Source organism: Lynx rufus, unplaced genomic scaffold (genome assembly GCF_022079265.1).
Source record: "Lynx rufus isolate CCGP_SWC_20201006 ecotype Redwood Valley unplaced genomic scaffold, mLynRuf1.p SCAF_6, whole genome shotgun sequence".
Classification (NCBI taxonomy): Eukaryota; Metazoa; Chordata; class Mammalia; order Carnivora; family Felidae; genus Lynx; species Lynx rufus.
This window is the reverse complement of record NW_025814878.1, coordinates 110376922-110391676: the sequence shown is the minus strand read 5'-3', so window position 1 is coordinate 110391676 and position 14755 is coordinate 110376922. Positions and strand designations below refer to the sequence as shown.

Sequence of the window (14755 nt, the reverse complement as noted above, 5' to 3'; positions counted from 1 at the left end):
GTGGTTACTCTGCCCTTGTTGTACCTGGCAACTTACTAGCTCTGATGGTTAGTTAACTCTAGCTAACCTAGGAAGTGGGAGCCTAGAAAGGCAGAAAATGTTTTTGTTTCTATCCTGAGCAACTAGCATTGGAGGGGACAAGTATACTGTGACTCAGTTGTTGGGTTGAGTGGTAAGCCACTTTCCACAGTGCCTTTAGCGGGGAGGCAGAATGATTGTCTTAGCTGTATCAAGGTAAGACCAAATGTGTCCCCATCCCTGAGTCATTTGCTTAGATGACAAGCTCTTGCACAAAGCCTCTAGGCTAGAGCTGATTTCTGGTCCTGCTGAAAATGTCACTTCCAATCTGGCTAGAAGCATACATTTTACTCCCATCTCGTTGCTCAGGTAATATTGAATGTCAAGAATTCCCCATTGTTGACTTAGAAATAAAAAGGACCAATCAGGATTGAAGTGAATAAGCTTTTCTGTTTTGTTTACTTTGCTCAGGGTGAGGAATAACCAGTAGTGTTGACTAAATTTGGAACAATTTAAAAATTTCATTCTAATCTCTGCTTTCCACTTGAACTGGTAGCATTAGCAAAGGCCATGGATTAAATAGGTCTTTCTCAGGATATTCATTGCTTGTTTATGTGTACCTTTTTGCTTCCCTTACCCAGCCTGGACTAGTTCTTGAAGCTAATAGAGGGAGGCTTATCTCTACATATTTAGTGTATGACACCTTCACCAGAGCAGAAGCCTCTTTAAAGGCTAATGTGTTCAGGAACAAGAGTTATTATTAATTAATATGTGTGGCTGCTCTGGGTATGCTTCAGGATATAGTTATAAAATCTTTTTCTATATCAGAATGGTAGAGAAAGGCAAAAAGGACTGGCTTAGAGAATTTCTGTGGGTATTAGATGGTCATATAGAAATGGCTCATGGTGAAATGTATCTAGTCCTTTGTTTATTAGCTGCATTTCCCTTTGCCACCAAGCCCTAGGGATTTATTCTTCTCCTACTACTTCACACAGATTTTTTTTTAGCACCTATGGCAGTATACTTAGACATCAGGTGGTTATTAAGAGGCTTAATAAATGGTTCTTGCCATTAAGAAATATAATAATCAGAACAGTTTTAAGTTAATATATTTAAATTAGAGAACAATTTCTTTTTTTTAACTTTTTTTTTTTTTTTAGCGTTTATTTATTTTTGAGACAAGAGACAGAGCATGAACAGGGGAGGGGCAGAGAGAGAGGGAGACACAGAATCGGAAACAGGCTCCAGGCTCTGAGCGGTCAGCACAGAGCCCGACACGGGGCTCGAATTCACGGAGCGTGAGATCATGACCTGAGCCGAAGTCGGACGCTTAACCGACCAAGCCACCCAGGCGCCCCTAGAGAACAATTTCCAGTTGGCATATTAAATGGGTAGGCAGTTCTTAATGAGGGAAAGGCTCAGAGGTTCTTGTAGAAGGTGCTGAATGTAGGGCAATGATGATGTGGAAGACATCCACATCACAGGGGGCTGACAGAGAAAACAGCATAAGCTCAGGCAAGGGGGAGAAGCAGTCTAGAAGAGATACTCACACTAAGAGACAGCGTGGCCAGAATTGAACGAAGAAACATGGTGGAGCTTGTGAGTGTCAACCTGGGGGATTATATCCCGAGTTTAGATATTTGGTGGCTTAGAATCTCTCAGTTTACATCTTTCTGGGGGTCATGACATTAGCCAGTGAAGGACACTTGGAGTATTACCCCAGGGTTTCTCTCCAGAACAACCTGAGTGGCAGCTTGCAGGTGACAGCCCTCAGGTGTGCAGTGTTTGAGCAGTTAACTCTGCTCAGATCCCTTCCTGCCAAGAGCCTGAAGTGAAACGGGAGGTTTTCCACCTGCTCCCTGCCCCCTATCGTTTCCAGATGCTCTCAGGAGCCAGTCTGCTCTGCTTGTTGCTAGATTTTGTTTCTTCCCCCCCCCCTCCCTGCAGGGAAATTTTCCATTTTGTTTTTGGCTTTGCAGGATTTGGAGAAGGAACAAGGAGAAGAGGACCTGAAGCAACAGCTGGCCCAGGCTCTACAGGAGGTAACTTACCTCTTGCCACTGTACTGAGATTATAGTGGGCTGGGAAGTGGGAGGCAGCCAGACCTCACATGGCCACTGGCTGCCTCTTCTGCTTAGCACACACCTCTGTGGCATCTCCAGTCTGCAGACAACAGCTGCTCATACCATCAGGTCGGAGATTTGGCCTCACAGACATGCCAGACCTCAGCATGAAAATGTACATCTTCATCTGAGCAGAAGTTGCTCTAGTGAAGATGGAACTGAGCCTGTAGCAATTAGGAGGCTCTCTGGGGAAGTGTCTGCACTTCCAGAAAGGTGAGGGCAGCAGAGGGGAATTTCAAGCTATGACTTGGCCACCAGAGCCTGCAAGGGCCTTTATTACCTCACTGTTCCTGAGCTGAAACCATCCAGAAACCATTCAAGAATGTTCCAATTAAGCGTTTTAGGTCAGGTTGAGAATGTAGTTTAACAGTCAGCAGAACATACCGATTTACTGAAAGGGCAAGGCTCACAGGAATAAAATTCCCCTAAAAGGTTGCCTGTAATTTATTTCATGTAACTTGACTATCTTCTGATTATTTTTTTACAAGCTCTTTTGCATCTTTTAAACCCACTTTATCTTCTAAACTTTATGTGTTTATGATTAGTAGTTTAATGCAAGTTTTGTCAGGAGGTTAGTGAGATGGTTCAAATCTCCTTGATCAATTGCATTAGAATTTGTTTAGGTGAATTTATCCTTATGGTCTTTTATTGCATATCTACTTCACAACCTTCATAGAGTGCCAACAGCCCTGTATTATTGTAATCTTTGTGGGGATGTCTGCCTTGATTTCCTTGAGGGGTGCACAAATAGTCTTGAAAAGAATTAGATGAAAATTTATTCAGTCTTTTTGAATTTTATTTTCTAAGCTTGTTTATTTTCTAGGGTGGGAAGGTAGGTATATTTCTCATTTAGAGCTTTATTAAATTGTATTGAGATACCGTTTTGAAATTGGCTGGAAAAGAGTAAGGTTCTGCTGCTTGGAAATCACCAAGTGATCATTGAGTACCTTGTACCCACGACTCCTCACCCTTTCCCCAGAGACAGGAAAATATTTAGCATGAGGTGCTTGGCCAGTCTCCATTCATTAGCCTAAAATGGGAAACTTTTAGGTCATGGTTTGTAACAACATGCCTGAGGGACATACCACTTTCTCAACTGAAACAGTGGTTGTTTCTTGGTCTACCTTGTTGGTCCCTCTGTGACAATTCTTTTTTACTTACTAGGCAATTTTTAAAACTTCTGAATGCTTTCATATCTGTTATTTTCTTATCAACACTGATGTAGGATGGGGCACCTGTTTTCCCATTTTATAGATGAGAAAGTTAGGCACATACATCTAATCAGTGGTCAAGATGAATACCCAGGCCATCTGATATAACTTTTTTTGGGAGACCACACATTTTAAAATTTGTTTCTTGAGTAATATCTTTTCAGAAATACTTACCTTTATTCCACCTTCTTTAAAAAAGGATTGGAGGTGAGATTTAAAGTGTAAGCTAGGGGCGCCTGGGTGGCGCAGTCGGTTAAGCGTCCGACTTCAGCCAGGTCACGATCTCGCGGTCCGTGAGTTCGAGCCCCGCGTCAGGCTCTGAGCTGATGGCTCAGAGTCTGGAGCCTGTTTCCGATTCTGTGTCTCCCTCTCTCTCTGCCCCTCCCCCGTTCATGCTCTGTCTCTCTCTGTCCCAAAAATAAATAAACGTTTAAAAAAAAATAAAATAAAATAAAGTGTAAGCTATACTTAAGCGTGAGGGTGCTCAGAAATTCTCATAGATGTGGAATCTCTTGACATGCATTGTAGGCAGTAAGTCACAATAAATGAACTGTCAGCTTCCAGAAGACACAGGCAGGGTTCAGGCAGTACTGCCTCACAAGTATGTAGTATGTGATTTGTAGAATAAATAGGTTAAAGGTCTTTTTTATTTCAATGAAAATGATGATCTAGAAATCCCATTTCTCCCTGATTATTAAAAGCCACTCCCATTACTGGGTAGCCTCAGATTTACTTACTTGTTCTTGAGTTCCTGAGTTCCTAGAATCACTTGGGTGGCTTTAGAAAAAATGCACATTCCTGAGCCCCCAGCCAAACCTACAGAATCTGGAAGGCAGTGTAAAGTTCCTTAGTTGATTTGGATGGCCATTGAGGTTGGGTTATTTTCAGAGGGGTTAATGGATTTGATGACCTTCCTCCCTACCTCCCCCCCTTCTCTAAAAAAAAGCAGCAGGTAAGTGGGATGTCCTGAAGGAACAAAGGCTATCTTGAAATTGCCAATCCCTTGATCCCTTGAACCAAAGCTACTGATGGAAGGAGCAGGCTCGTGTATGGAGAAAAGGAAATATGTAGTGTAGCCCATTTTGAATACATATCTGCTATGTTTCTGCAGCATCGGGCTCTAATGGAAGAGCTAAACCGCAGCAAGAAGGACTTTGAAGCAATTATTCAAGCCAAGAACAAAGAATTGGAACAGACCAAGGTACTAGAAAAAAGATAAAGGTTTAGAATTTGGTCAATACATGCAACTCAGCATTTCCAACGGTGCAAGGGTTGCTGTGGTGAATAAAGAGAGAGATTATGGCTGTTCCCTGCCTTAGGGGAAATAATCTGTAAAATGATTCAGGCCTATGGAAGGGTCTGCCTCTAAGACAATATTTTTTTCCTTCCCTCATGAAGAAGTGAAATGCTGGGAATGAGACTCACGTCCTGCAGTCTAGTCCATTGGCTGTGGTAGATGCTCCTTCAGAGTAGTCCACTGACACAAGCTAAGGGGTAGTGTAGTCAAAACACAGTTCATCCTGATGCATTTAGGTAATTATTTCTCACATCAAATCAGTGGAATGCTTAAATTAGGGGTTATAAACTCAGGTGCCCCCCAGGGTTAGAGTGGTAATAGAAGTGAGTGAAGTGGCCTGGATACAAGATCACAGTAGGAAGGGGTGCCTGGGTGGCTCAGTTGGTTGAGCATCTGACTTTGGCTCAGGTCATGATCTCGCGGTCTGTGAGTTCGAGCCCTGTGTTGGGTCTGTGCTGGCAGCTCAGAGCCTGGAGCCTGCTTTGGATTCTGTGTCTCCCTCTTTCTGCCCCTTCCCCGCTCATGCTCTGTCTCTCTGTCTCTGTGTCAAAAATAAATAAACATTAAAAAATTTTTTTTAATTAAAAAAAAAAAAAAGATCACAGTAGGAAGCTGCAGGGACAGAGACACACCAGAAAGGGGCACTTGCCACCCCTCCCCAACCCCATCCCGAAGAGGCAGCCCTTCTTTGCTGAGCCACTTGTTGCTGCCCAGAAATGCAAGCTCAGTGTTGTCAGATCCTTTGACTTTTCCACAGAAGATAGAAATCCAAATGTTTGTGTGAACTATCCCAATTTTCAAATATTAGCAACAAGTTCAATTTTATTCTATTTTGTTCTTTAATACCTGAGGGCCAAACTAAACAAATCTGCCAGGTAGATCCAGTCCACAGGCCACCAGTTTGGAACCTCTGACCTGAAATTGATGTCCAAGACTGTCTGTATCTCTCAGCCCACCCTTCCCCACAGACAGACCTGCAGCAGAATACAGAAAGGAGAAGCCTCAGTTTTCATTTGGTTTGCTATCCTTATCCTTGGTTTAAATCATATAGTACCTTTCTTAACTTCCAAAAAAGCCACCATATCTTTTTAAACCTAGCAATTTGTAGGTTTTCAGGGAACTGGACTTTAATGAAAATGGGTACATACATACTCTCTTCACTACCCTAAGCAGTGTTATAGTCTTTGCTTTGATTAGAAGGGACAATAAAAGATGAAAAATTAGCCACTCAAATATGCCCTAAATAGCTTTTCTTTCCCCTCAGGGGCTCCTGGCACTTTCAGTTTTAGGGATGAGAGCTAATTTAGACAAATGTCTTCAAGAGAGCACACCTAGGGTCCTCCCCAAAATGTATGTCTACAAGTGGTCTGACCTCTTGGGGAAAGCACAGGGAAATTGGACTGCAGACCTCTGCAGGAGTAGGAGGTGGCAAGCATCATAGAGTTTGGATCCTGAAGGTACTTGAAGAGGCCATCTCTCAGCCTCCCGTCTCCAGGGAGTAGAAGTATTATCCTTATTTTATAGAAGAGGCAGCTGCAAGGAACACAGGGGACCTTATAAACTAATTCAGCCTTCCTGCCCCTATGGATTGTTTTCTTTCATGTCTAGTGAGTCCTTGGTTGCTTGGGATGATTTTATATCACCTCTAAACTGCTGTTAATTATAGGATACTTAATGCCTCATTCTGGTTTTGGGTGGCTGCTGGGGTTAGTACGCTGCCTTCAGTTTTTCTCATTTGGTTAGCTCTGGGAAAGGAGACAGAAGCTACGGTGCAAATACAGAAAAAGTGGAGAGAGGAAAGAAAGGAAGACCATGCCCTATATTAGAAAGCCGTTCTGAGGAACAGTCACCCTTAGAGAAAGGGTTTTTATTCTCAAGACACTGTGCCAGGTTGAATTTTTAATTTAGAATCTTGAATCCTATTTCAGACAATTAACCCTGTTCCCTGTCCTGTTTTGCATTCTTGTTGGGTCATCCACATGACAGGTGGGGTTATGTGTCTTTGCAGGAGGAGAAGGAGAAGGTGCAAGCACAGAAGGAGGAAGTTCTTAGCCACGTGAATGATGTGCTGGAGAATGAGCTCCAATGTATTATTTGCTCAGAATACTTCATTGAGGTAATTATCAGCAGTGGCTTATGTCTTCTTGATCTCTCAACCCTCAATGGAGCCTTGGCTACGCCAGTTCTGTTATAGGGAAACATTCTGAAGAGATTTTTATTCTAGGAACCTATTGTAGTTATTTGACTTCAAAGTGACCTCTAGAGATGGCCATGTCTCATTTGTTTTTGTAGTCATCTTTACCTTCACTGATCCTTTTTCTTATTTCATGTGGTGTTGAGTGTTTATTTGGTACAATCACTATTTTTAGCTGCAGTGAAGCCTTTATTTCTTTGCTGTTCAGAGAAAACAGGGCCACATGGCATTAGATTTTTGAAGTATCGGTAAAGCTGCTCAGTAAAGCTTCTCTTTCTTTACTCTGAATGGACGCAGTTCTGAGAGTGGGCGTATAGTGCAGCCTTTAACAGGGTGGTAAATGTCACTGATGTGTGGTCACTTGGGGAATTCAGCAGCCAAGTGGAACATATTTCAGGGACTCTGAGGCTCCCTATGAAAATGAAACATCTCCTAGGTTACCATTTGTTATCCTGTCATATTTTTGCATAGACCTTATTTTTCACAAATTCTACCATTTGTGACTAGTTCATCTTACACTGATCTTAAACTCAAGTTTTGTTAAATGACTGTGCTTTTCGGATTTCGTTAAAAAGGAAAATGCATGCACACACTCGTTCCTTCTTTCTGGTAGTCTTTTGGGAGGTTGAGCCTATTAGCCTCCCGAGAAATCCCTCTCAAGCAGATCTGTTTCTTTTGCTCTGGATCCAATTTGACTTCAGGTCATAATTTCCCTCCATAGTTTCTAGTCATTTGATTCCCTAGTTTGGAGAAACTCCATGTTGCTTTGACAGGATTCTGCTAGAGGAAGGCAAGGAAAGGGGGGTTGGGATTGGAGATGAGTTAGCCAACCTAGGGCATCTGCACAGACATCTAAGAGACAACCTGACCTGTGCTTTGTTTACAGCACACTGCCTGACTTTTTCTACGGTCACCTCTTAAAGTCAGCATTGGAAAGAGGTTTTACTTTAATCAGACAGGTTTTTAGTCCTATTTGTGAGGCTTTATCTCATACAGTTAACAAAATATCTCCTAGTTGGCTTTCTGTGCTCAACTTAGCATTTGAAAACTGCATAATTTCTGTTATTTTCCGCTGCCATCCTAAAAGCAGGAATGAAGACTTTTGAGCCTCAGAAAAACTTGTATCTTAGGAGATGTACCTAAACAGACTATTGAAGAGGATGGTTTATATTTTTAGAAGTGAAAAGGACCCTAGAAGAAATCTGACCATTGGAATTACTCCTTTTGCTTTCCCTCTTCTGACAGGTTTATTTACTTAAGAGTTCAGTCACTGTCAGTGAACCCATTACATTTTTTCTATTATCTTGGTTCCTTTCTCCCCAGACTTTTTAGTCATTTTTTACATATATTTTACTTTTTTAAGTTTCTTTTGAGTAGAGATATGCCTCCTACCATTCTATGTACTGAGTATTTAGAATGTGCTTCCCTTCGTATATTAAAATTGAAGTTCTGATTCACCATTAGCAGGATATATATTTATTTTCCATGAGGGAATTAGTGGTGTATTTGTATATTCACTCGCTTCCTAGTCCTACTTGTGTCCAGTGACATTTGTTTGCAAGGTAGCTAATCTGCGTTGACAGTGTTGTCTGAATTGGTGGAACGAGGTAGACAAATCAGCCTGTGTCTACGAACTTACCTTTGAGAAAGAAAATGAATCATCTAACTTAAACCTTAAAATTTCTCATCCCCAGGAATGACTCTGATACCCTCCATAAGCCCTGTAGATGGGATTATTGTTAAATTTCCATTTGGCCTTGGGAATGAACTCCTGTCTTAGCATTGAGATCACAACTGCCCTGGGAAAGTAAGCATGACGGTTCTGTTATGTGTGTTCACATTCCCATTGTAGGCTGTCACCTTGAACTGTGCCCACAGTTTCTGCTCCTACTGTATCAGTGAATGGATGAAGCGAAAGGTAGAATGTCCCATTTGTCGGAAGGACATCAAATCCCAAACCCACTCCCTGGTTCTGGACAATTGCATTAATAAGATGGTAGATAATCTGAGCTCAGAAGTGAAAGAACGACGAATTGTCCTCATTAGGGAACGAAAAGGTGAGTCAGTGTGAACAAGAAGGTGAGTCCCCTCAACAAAAGACTTATAAACTTAAGCAGATTTTTTTGGCTGGGTAAGAGAGTCAGATAAATGATTCTTAGGCCAAAGAAGAGGAGGGAAAAATGGGAAAAAATAAAGAGAGTTAAAGGTAATGAGTATGTGATTAAGAGTTGAGGGAGAATGGGTGCATGTATTTGAGCAGTGGGGAAGGGGGAGGCTTAAGTATATGGATGTGCGTAGAAAACACAAGGTCAGATGGTTTGTTGTGCTGATAACTAGATGGTGCTGTTGTTCAAGACAGTTCAATTGCTGTCCAAGTGTTGGAAAAACCTTGGGTTGGGTACACTATCAGTTATAAATAGGTAAACAGAGATTCACAAATGGGAGAATGCTTGAAGAAAACGCATACAGGTTTTATAATAAGTCACAGCTTAATTACACAAAGTGGACATAATGTTAAACTAGAGAGATAAATTTAATCTTTGGGGATCCTAATATGTTTACCAACTAGTCTCCTAGTTGGAAAGAATTGGGATAAAGAGATTGGGGAAGTGGGGGTGGGTGAGTTCCCCTAATGAACCATTCTTCCTTGGTGAATATCTGTTCATTCAAACGAGTGATCTCCTCATGCTTGGAGCTTGCTGTGTTGGGGGTTATAGAGCCTCTCCGCTTGAGACTCGAATATCCTTGTGGCAAAAGATGTGTCCTGAGGCCGGGCACAAGGAAACCAATGGATAGGAGGAAGGATTGGTTGGTTATTGGGCAGGGACGACAGTGCATAGAAGCAGGGTGGATCTGGTTATCATGTTCAGTACCTCTAAGAATCCAGCACAGCACTACCTTCTGGGAAGTCACCAGAGCCAAAGTGCCATGAAGTCAGTTGGCTGCACAAAAAGGCTGAGCAGAGAAGACAACCAAGAAGCTCACTGCCTTTACACGTGCTTCCCACCACCTGGCCATTGATAACCCATATTCATATGTTATGGGTTTGGATATACCTTTCTCTAAGTCCAGAGGAACAGAAGGCCTAACAGCTACACTGCTAAGAGTAGGATCTTCTGTCCACCGCTTTCTTTTCTTCTAGCCCTTCCACAGACGTCAGCCACTTTGAGTAGGGCCAGGAATCTGATGCTGATGTGCAGGCAGCTGTGGTGTGAAACTGGACCTCAGCTGGTCAGCCAGAGTGGAGGCAGCAAGCCTGTTGCAGAGCCAGGCAAAGCGGGTGCTGAGCAGGAAGTATGCTTGAGCCTGTTCTGCCGAAGGAAGGCTTTGTGACCTGTGGGAGAGTGGGACAGCCCTCAGGTGGTTCTTTGGAACCAGGATGTTTTCCACTGTTCTGACAGCTGTGTGCTAATAGATTTTGTGGCCAGTCTGAGCTCTCATAGATCTTTTACCTCCCAGGAGCCACTTGATTCTGGCAGAGTCCTGTTGTTCTTCTCCTCACTTTTTACTTCATCAACTTTTACAGGAACAGTACCTCCATACCAAGATAAAGAGATACATAAGGCGTCGTCTCAGTTCTCACAGCACTCAGTCTATGGAGGAGGTAGAAAGGCAGGTCGGAAGTGTGACAATTTCCCCACGAGGGTGCTAGGACACTGCAGAGGAGCAGACAGTTTGGCCTGGGCAGGTAGAGGTACAGTAGAAAGCCGCATGGAAGTAGTGTCATTTGAACTGAGTCTTAGAGGTTCCCAGGGCTGTAGCTTTCCAAGCAGAGGCTTCAGCACAAACAAAGCACAGGCCTGAGAAGAAGTGACATGTTCATAGCAGTGCCCACCTGGTGGCCCATACATGACAGAATATCTACATGGTGCTGGAGCAGCATGAGGACAGTCAAGACCTAAGAAGTGTCTGCCGAGGCGTCGTAGATGCCTTCAGTTTTCTTTTTTCTTCCCTTTCTGAGAGGAGCAGTGACCTGGGACCCAGATTTAGCCAAGGTCAGCCTTTGGCTTGGGTCTGTGTCAGGGTGGGGACACCCATGTACTTTCTTCCCCCAAACCAATGATTGGGTTTCTTCTCACAAATGCAAGCACAGTAGATGGCTTCATGTAGTACTAGAAAGGGAAAGAAGAGCCCTATGTCCTAAGTTCACCTCTGGCTCCCCTCACACAGAGTTAATTATGCACATTAAATTATATCACACACGCTTTTCCCTCCAAAGGCTAAAGAGGGTGCCTGTCTGCCTTTTTGGTAAACCTAGGAGCCTACACAGTAAACTGAAGCAGCCTCCCTGTTGCACTCGATGGCACTAGGCTCAGTTTCCACAGGGAGTGCAGCTTTGAGGTTTTCTCCAGAGACCGACAGAAGGCCCTGAGTACCGATTTAGGGAAATATGTGCCAGAGCCATCAGTGGCTTCACTGGTCTGCAGTGTAGGGGTTAGAGGAAATTCTTAGTTCAAATACCAACCTTCCTTACCAACTGAAAACTGCTTTAATCCCCAGTGCATGGGAATTTTGAAAAGGACCAAACTAAGGATCTGGGAACCAGGATTGGCAAGCCTATAATTGTCAGAGTTCTGACACTGTGGTAGGGCTATTTTTCTCCTGGACAAGGGTTGCTCTTATCACAAATTCAGGGAGGGAAACCTGTCTGTCTTGTGGCAGTGTAGTATGCTGATTCCACCAAGGCAGCCCCACTCCAGGCCTCCCTGGCTGCTTGTTGTCTTCTAGTTCCATATCCCCATGGGAGAAGTGATGCCTCATGACTGATGAGCCATTGATCCCTTGTAAACTCTGTGAGGCCAGATTATACAGAGGACATGAGGAGAGTATTAGGATACTAGATCCTCTGTTAGAGAAAGGATGCTTTGAAGCTGGGGCAGATAACAAACATCTAGTAATTGCTTGTCACGTGAGTAATTGTGGCTCTCTGGGATATTGACATGAGATTTTCTGAAAGGAAGACATTTTTTTGACATTCCCTATGGAGGATCTCCCTCTGGAGCTGGTGAGGAGCTAGAGCAGAGTCTTCTGTCGGCTCCTCCTCTTCCTCCATTTGTTCTGTTCTCGTTAAATGTTGGTTGACAGAGTGTGAACGTTCTCACTTTTAGCTTTCCCTTGCAGTTTCTTTGGGTTGTGCTCAGAAAAGAAGAAACCAAATTATCTAGAAATAAAATCTTGTTGGTCCTTTAAAATAGTGATTTGCAGTCTAGGGGCTTTTCAGACTACAATTCCCTGACTCCCTTGATGCTGTTGTATTGAACCAAGGCTACTGGTGGGAGTGCGCCATGGCCTTCAGGTATGTTGAGGTGGGGAGAAAGGTGTATAGGCCACAGCTTTCCTGAATCTGTGAGACAGAGGCCCCTCCAGAGGTTAAGGGTCTCTAGGAAGATAGACTCGGGTCACACCACTTGGCCTGTGGCTCTTGCCAATTTCCCGTAGGCTATGTGGAGGGTGATCCAGACCCAGGACAGGAGAAACTGGCAGCCGCTTAAGATAGTATCTGCCTGCCCATTTGGAACGCTTTCCTTGATATTGCCCATCACCCGTTGCTGAAAAGCCTTATACAGGAGTATGTGGGAATGGCAGTAACAGTGTCTGGCAAGTTGACCTCATCCAGAGAGAATACTTGTTAGCAAGTACTTTTAGTCCACCCAGTCCTGCCACTAGAGACTCGTGTGCATGTAGTCAGCATGCCTGGCTGGCTTTACAACAGTTTGTCTAGGGGAAACGGCTCTCAACAAGGTTGGCATGGGGTGGGGTGTCCACATGCATGCACTCAAATAGTGTGTAACACTGAACTCTTAAAATTTTTGACTTTTAAAAATTCTCCCTTTGCAAAATTGTCACGGGATACAAAATTAGAATTATTACTAGAAGCTTTTTTCTTATTTCTCCATCACCACCCCCCGTTTTTGCCCCTTATTTTTCCTTTCCTTCCCTTCTTTTGTCTGTTGTCTTTCCTTTCCTTGTCCTTTGATGGGTGTCTCCCCCATCACCCTTATTGGCATCTCTGAATGCATAGTTGGAAACAACAAGGGCAGCACAGGAACTGTCCGCCCAGTTGGGGAAGGGAATGTGATCTTAGTAGAAGTCAGCTATGGGATTAATTGGAATATGTGGAATAGCAGCCCATGAAGTCCTAGAACCTCAGATTTTTTGCTGACTATATAGTCCTTTAGACTTGTGAGTGTCCTTCCCTCTAGAGGTCAAAAGCCTGTTGCTGACGTTAGTGCTCTGTCATGGAGTGTCTTCTCCCCTTCACCAAAAGCACCTTACTGTAGGAACCTTGGGAAAGTTTAGGAGAGTGGCCTTCCTGGATGCAATTAAAGATCCTTCACTGTACCCCAAATGTATAGATGACTGGTTTGAGAGAACCATACCATACCGGAGCAAAGAGACCTTGACTACCTGCCCACTGAGTTAAGAACTCTGGTGAGCCCCTGACATGCTTACTGGCCAGGGCTTGTCCACCTGGGTAAAAGGGTCTGGGGGAAGAACATGAGCACACGCTATAGCATCAAAAGAAGTAAGTATTGAGCAGCTCTGGCCATCTCTAGGGGTGTAGCAGGAGGTACTTTAGATCATTCATTGCTGTTTTCCTCAGCAGAAGTTTCTCCTGGGCTTTTTTGTCTTCTTAATGATAAAATAGAGTTATTTTGGTTTTCTGAAAAAATGGATCTTCCCTCCCCGTGAACATGTAACTTAATGATTTGCTTTATATAGAAATACTTTCAGGAACTTCTTATTATAGACCACCTGTGTAAATACAGAGTAGTGTCGTTAACCAAAACAGATTTTCCTTTAGCGTTTCTTGGTTCCTACACTTAACTCTAGATGAACACAGAGCGTGTTGGTTGGTTGGTTGGTTGGTTGGTTTTTAAGTAGGCTTCACACCCAGCTCAGAGCCCAACATGAGGCTTGAACTCATGACCTGAGATCAAGACCTGAGATCAAGACCTGAGCTGAGATCAAGAGTCAGTCAGCCCCAGCTGACTGAGCTGCCCAGGAGCCCCAAACACAGAACATGTTTAGATTTCAGTGAACCGATCTTGGAGAGTGACTGGGGTCACTGAATATGCCTCTTCCTCCCGCTCCCATAGAATATCATAGAATCAGGTATAACACCATTGAAGCTTCTCTGCACTAGCTGGATATATATGTTGCCCAACTGCCTACTACTGTGTTCTTAAGAAATCTGATAAGACCAAGGACACCTGGGTGACTCAGCTGGCTAAGCGTTCAACTTCGACTCAGGTTATGATCTCATGATTCTTGAGTTTGAGCCCCGCACCAGACTGTCTGCTGTCAGCACAGAGCCTGCTTCCAATCCTCTGTCCCCGTCTCTCACACTGCCCCTTCCTCACTCTCTCTCTCAAAAATAATAAACATTAAAAAAAAAAAAAATCTGATAAGACCTGTCATGTCCTATTCCTGGCTAGGGCTTCTGCTTTAACTGCTTTCTGCTTTCCTACTCTGGAGAGTTTGGACCTCTTTTACCTTTGTCTCATGAAACCTGAACCAGAACCAACCCCCAAAAAACATCTCTTCCTTGCTTCCTTTCTTCTCGGCCTTTCCTTCTTAGTTTCTACTAAGTGCCAGGTGCTGAGGCTAAAAGTGAGCAGGCATAAGGATGAAAAATTGCCCTTTGGATGCAGCAGGAATGTAGGACATTGATGACTTTATTTAGTACAAGTTTGAGGAATGGTGGGGTCAGAGCTAGTTTTCAGTGAATTGGAGAATGAATGTGAGATTAAGGAGTAGAGAAAACAGAAAAGTAAGATAGACCAGGTCTTCTAAGAAATTTGGCTACGACTAAGACCATAGGGACAGCATGAAGAGAAGGCTGTAGTTGGAGGAGGAAGGTTTTGTTTTGTTTTGTTTTGTTTTGTTTTGTTTTGTTTTGTTTTAAAGA

At 43.4% G+C, this 14755-nt stretch overlaps 1 protein-coding gene across 4 annotated transcripts in view; it reads left to right on the top strand.

Moving 5' to 3' along the window:
* Positions 1-14755, top strand: part of RNF8 (ring finger protein 8) — a 33247-nt gene that overhangs the window by 16657 nt on the left and 1835 nt on the right. For 2 of the 4 annotated variants that reach the window (XM_047102210.1, XM_047102208.1), the window contains 4 exons: positions 1998-2060; positions 4464-4553; positions 6658-6765; positions 8696-8900. In XM_047102210.1, the coding sequence (XP_046958166.1) occupies positions 1998-2060; positions 4464-4553; positions 6658-6765; positions 8696-8900 (466 nt within the window). The remainder of the gene's footprint in view (positions 1-1997; positions 2061-4463; positions 4554-6657; positions 6766-8695; positions 8901-14755) is intronic. The other 2 variants (XM_047102211.1, XM_047102209.1) reach the window with 2 other exon arrangements.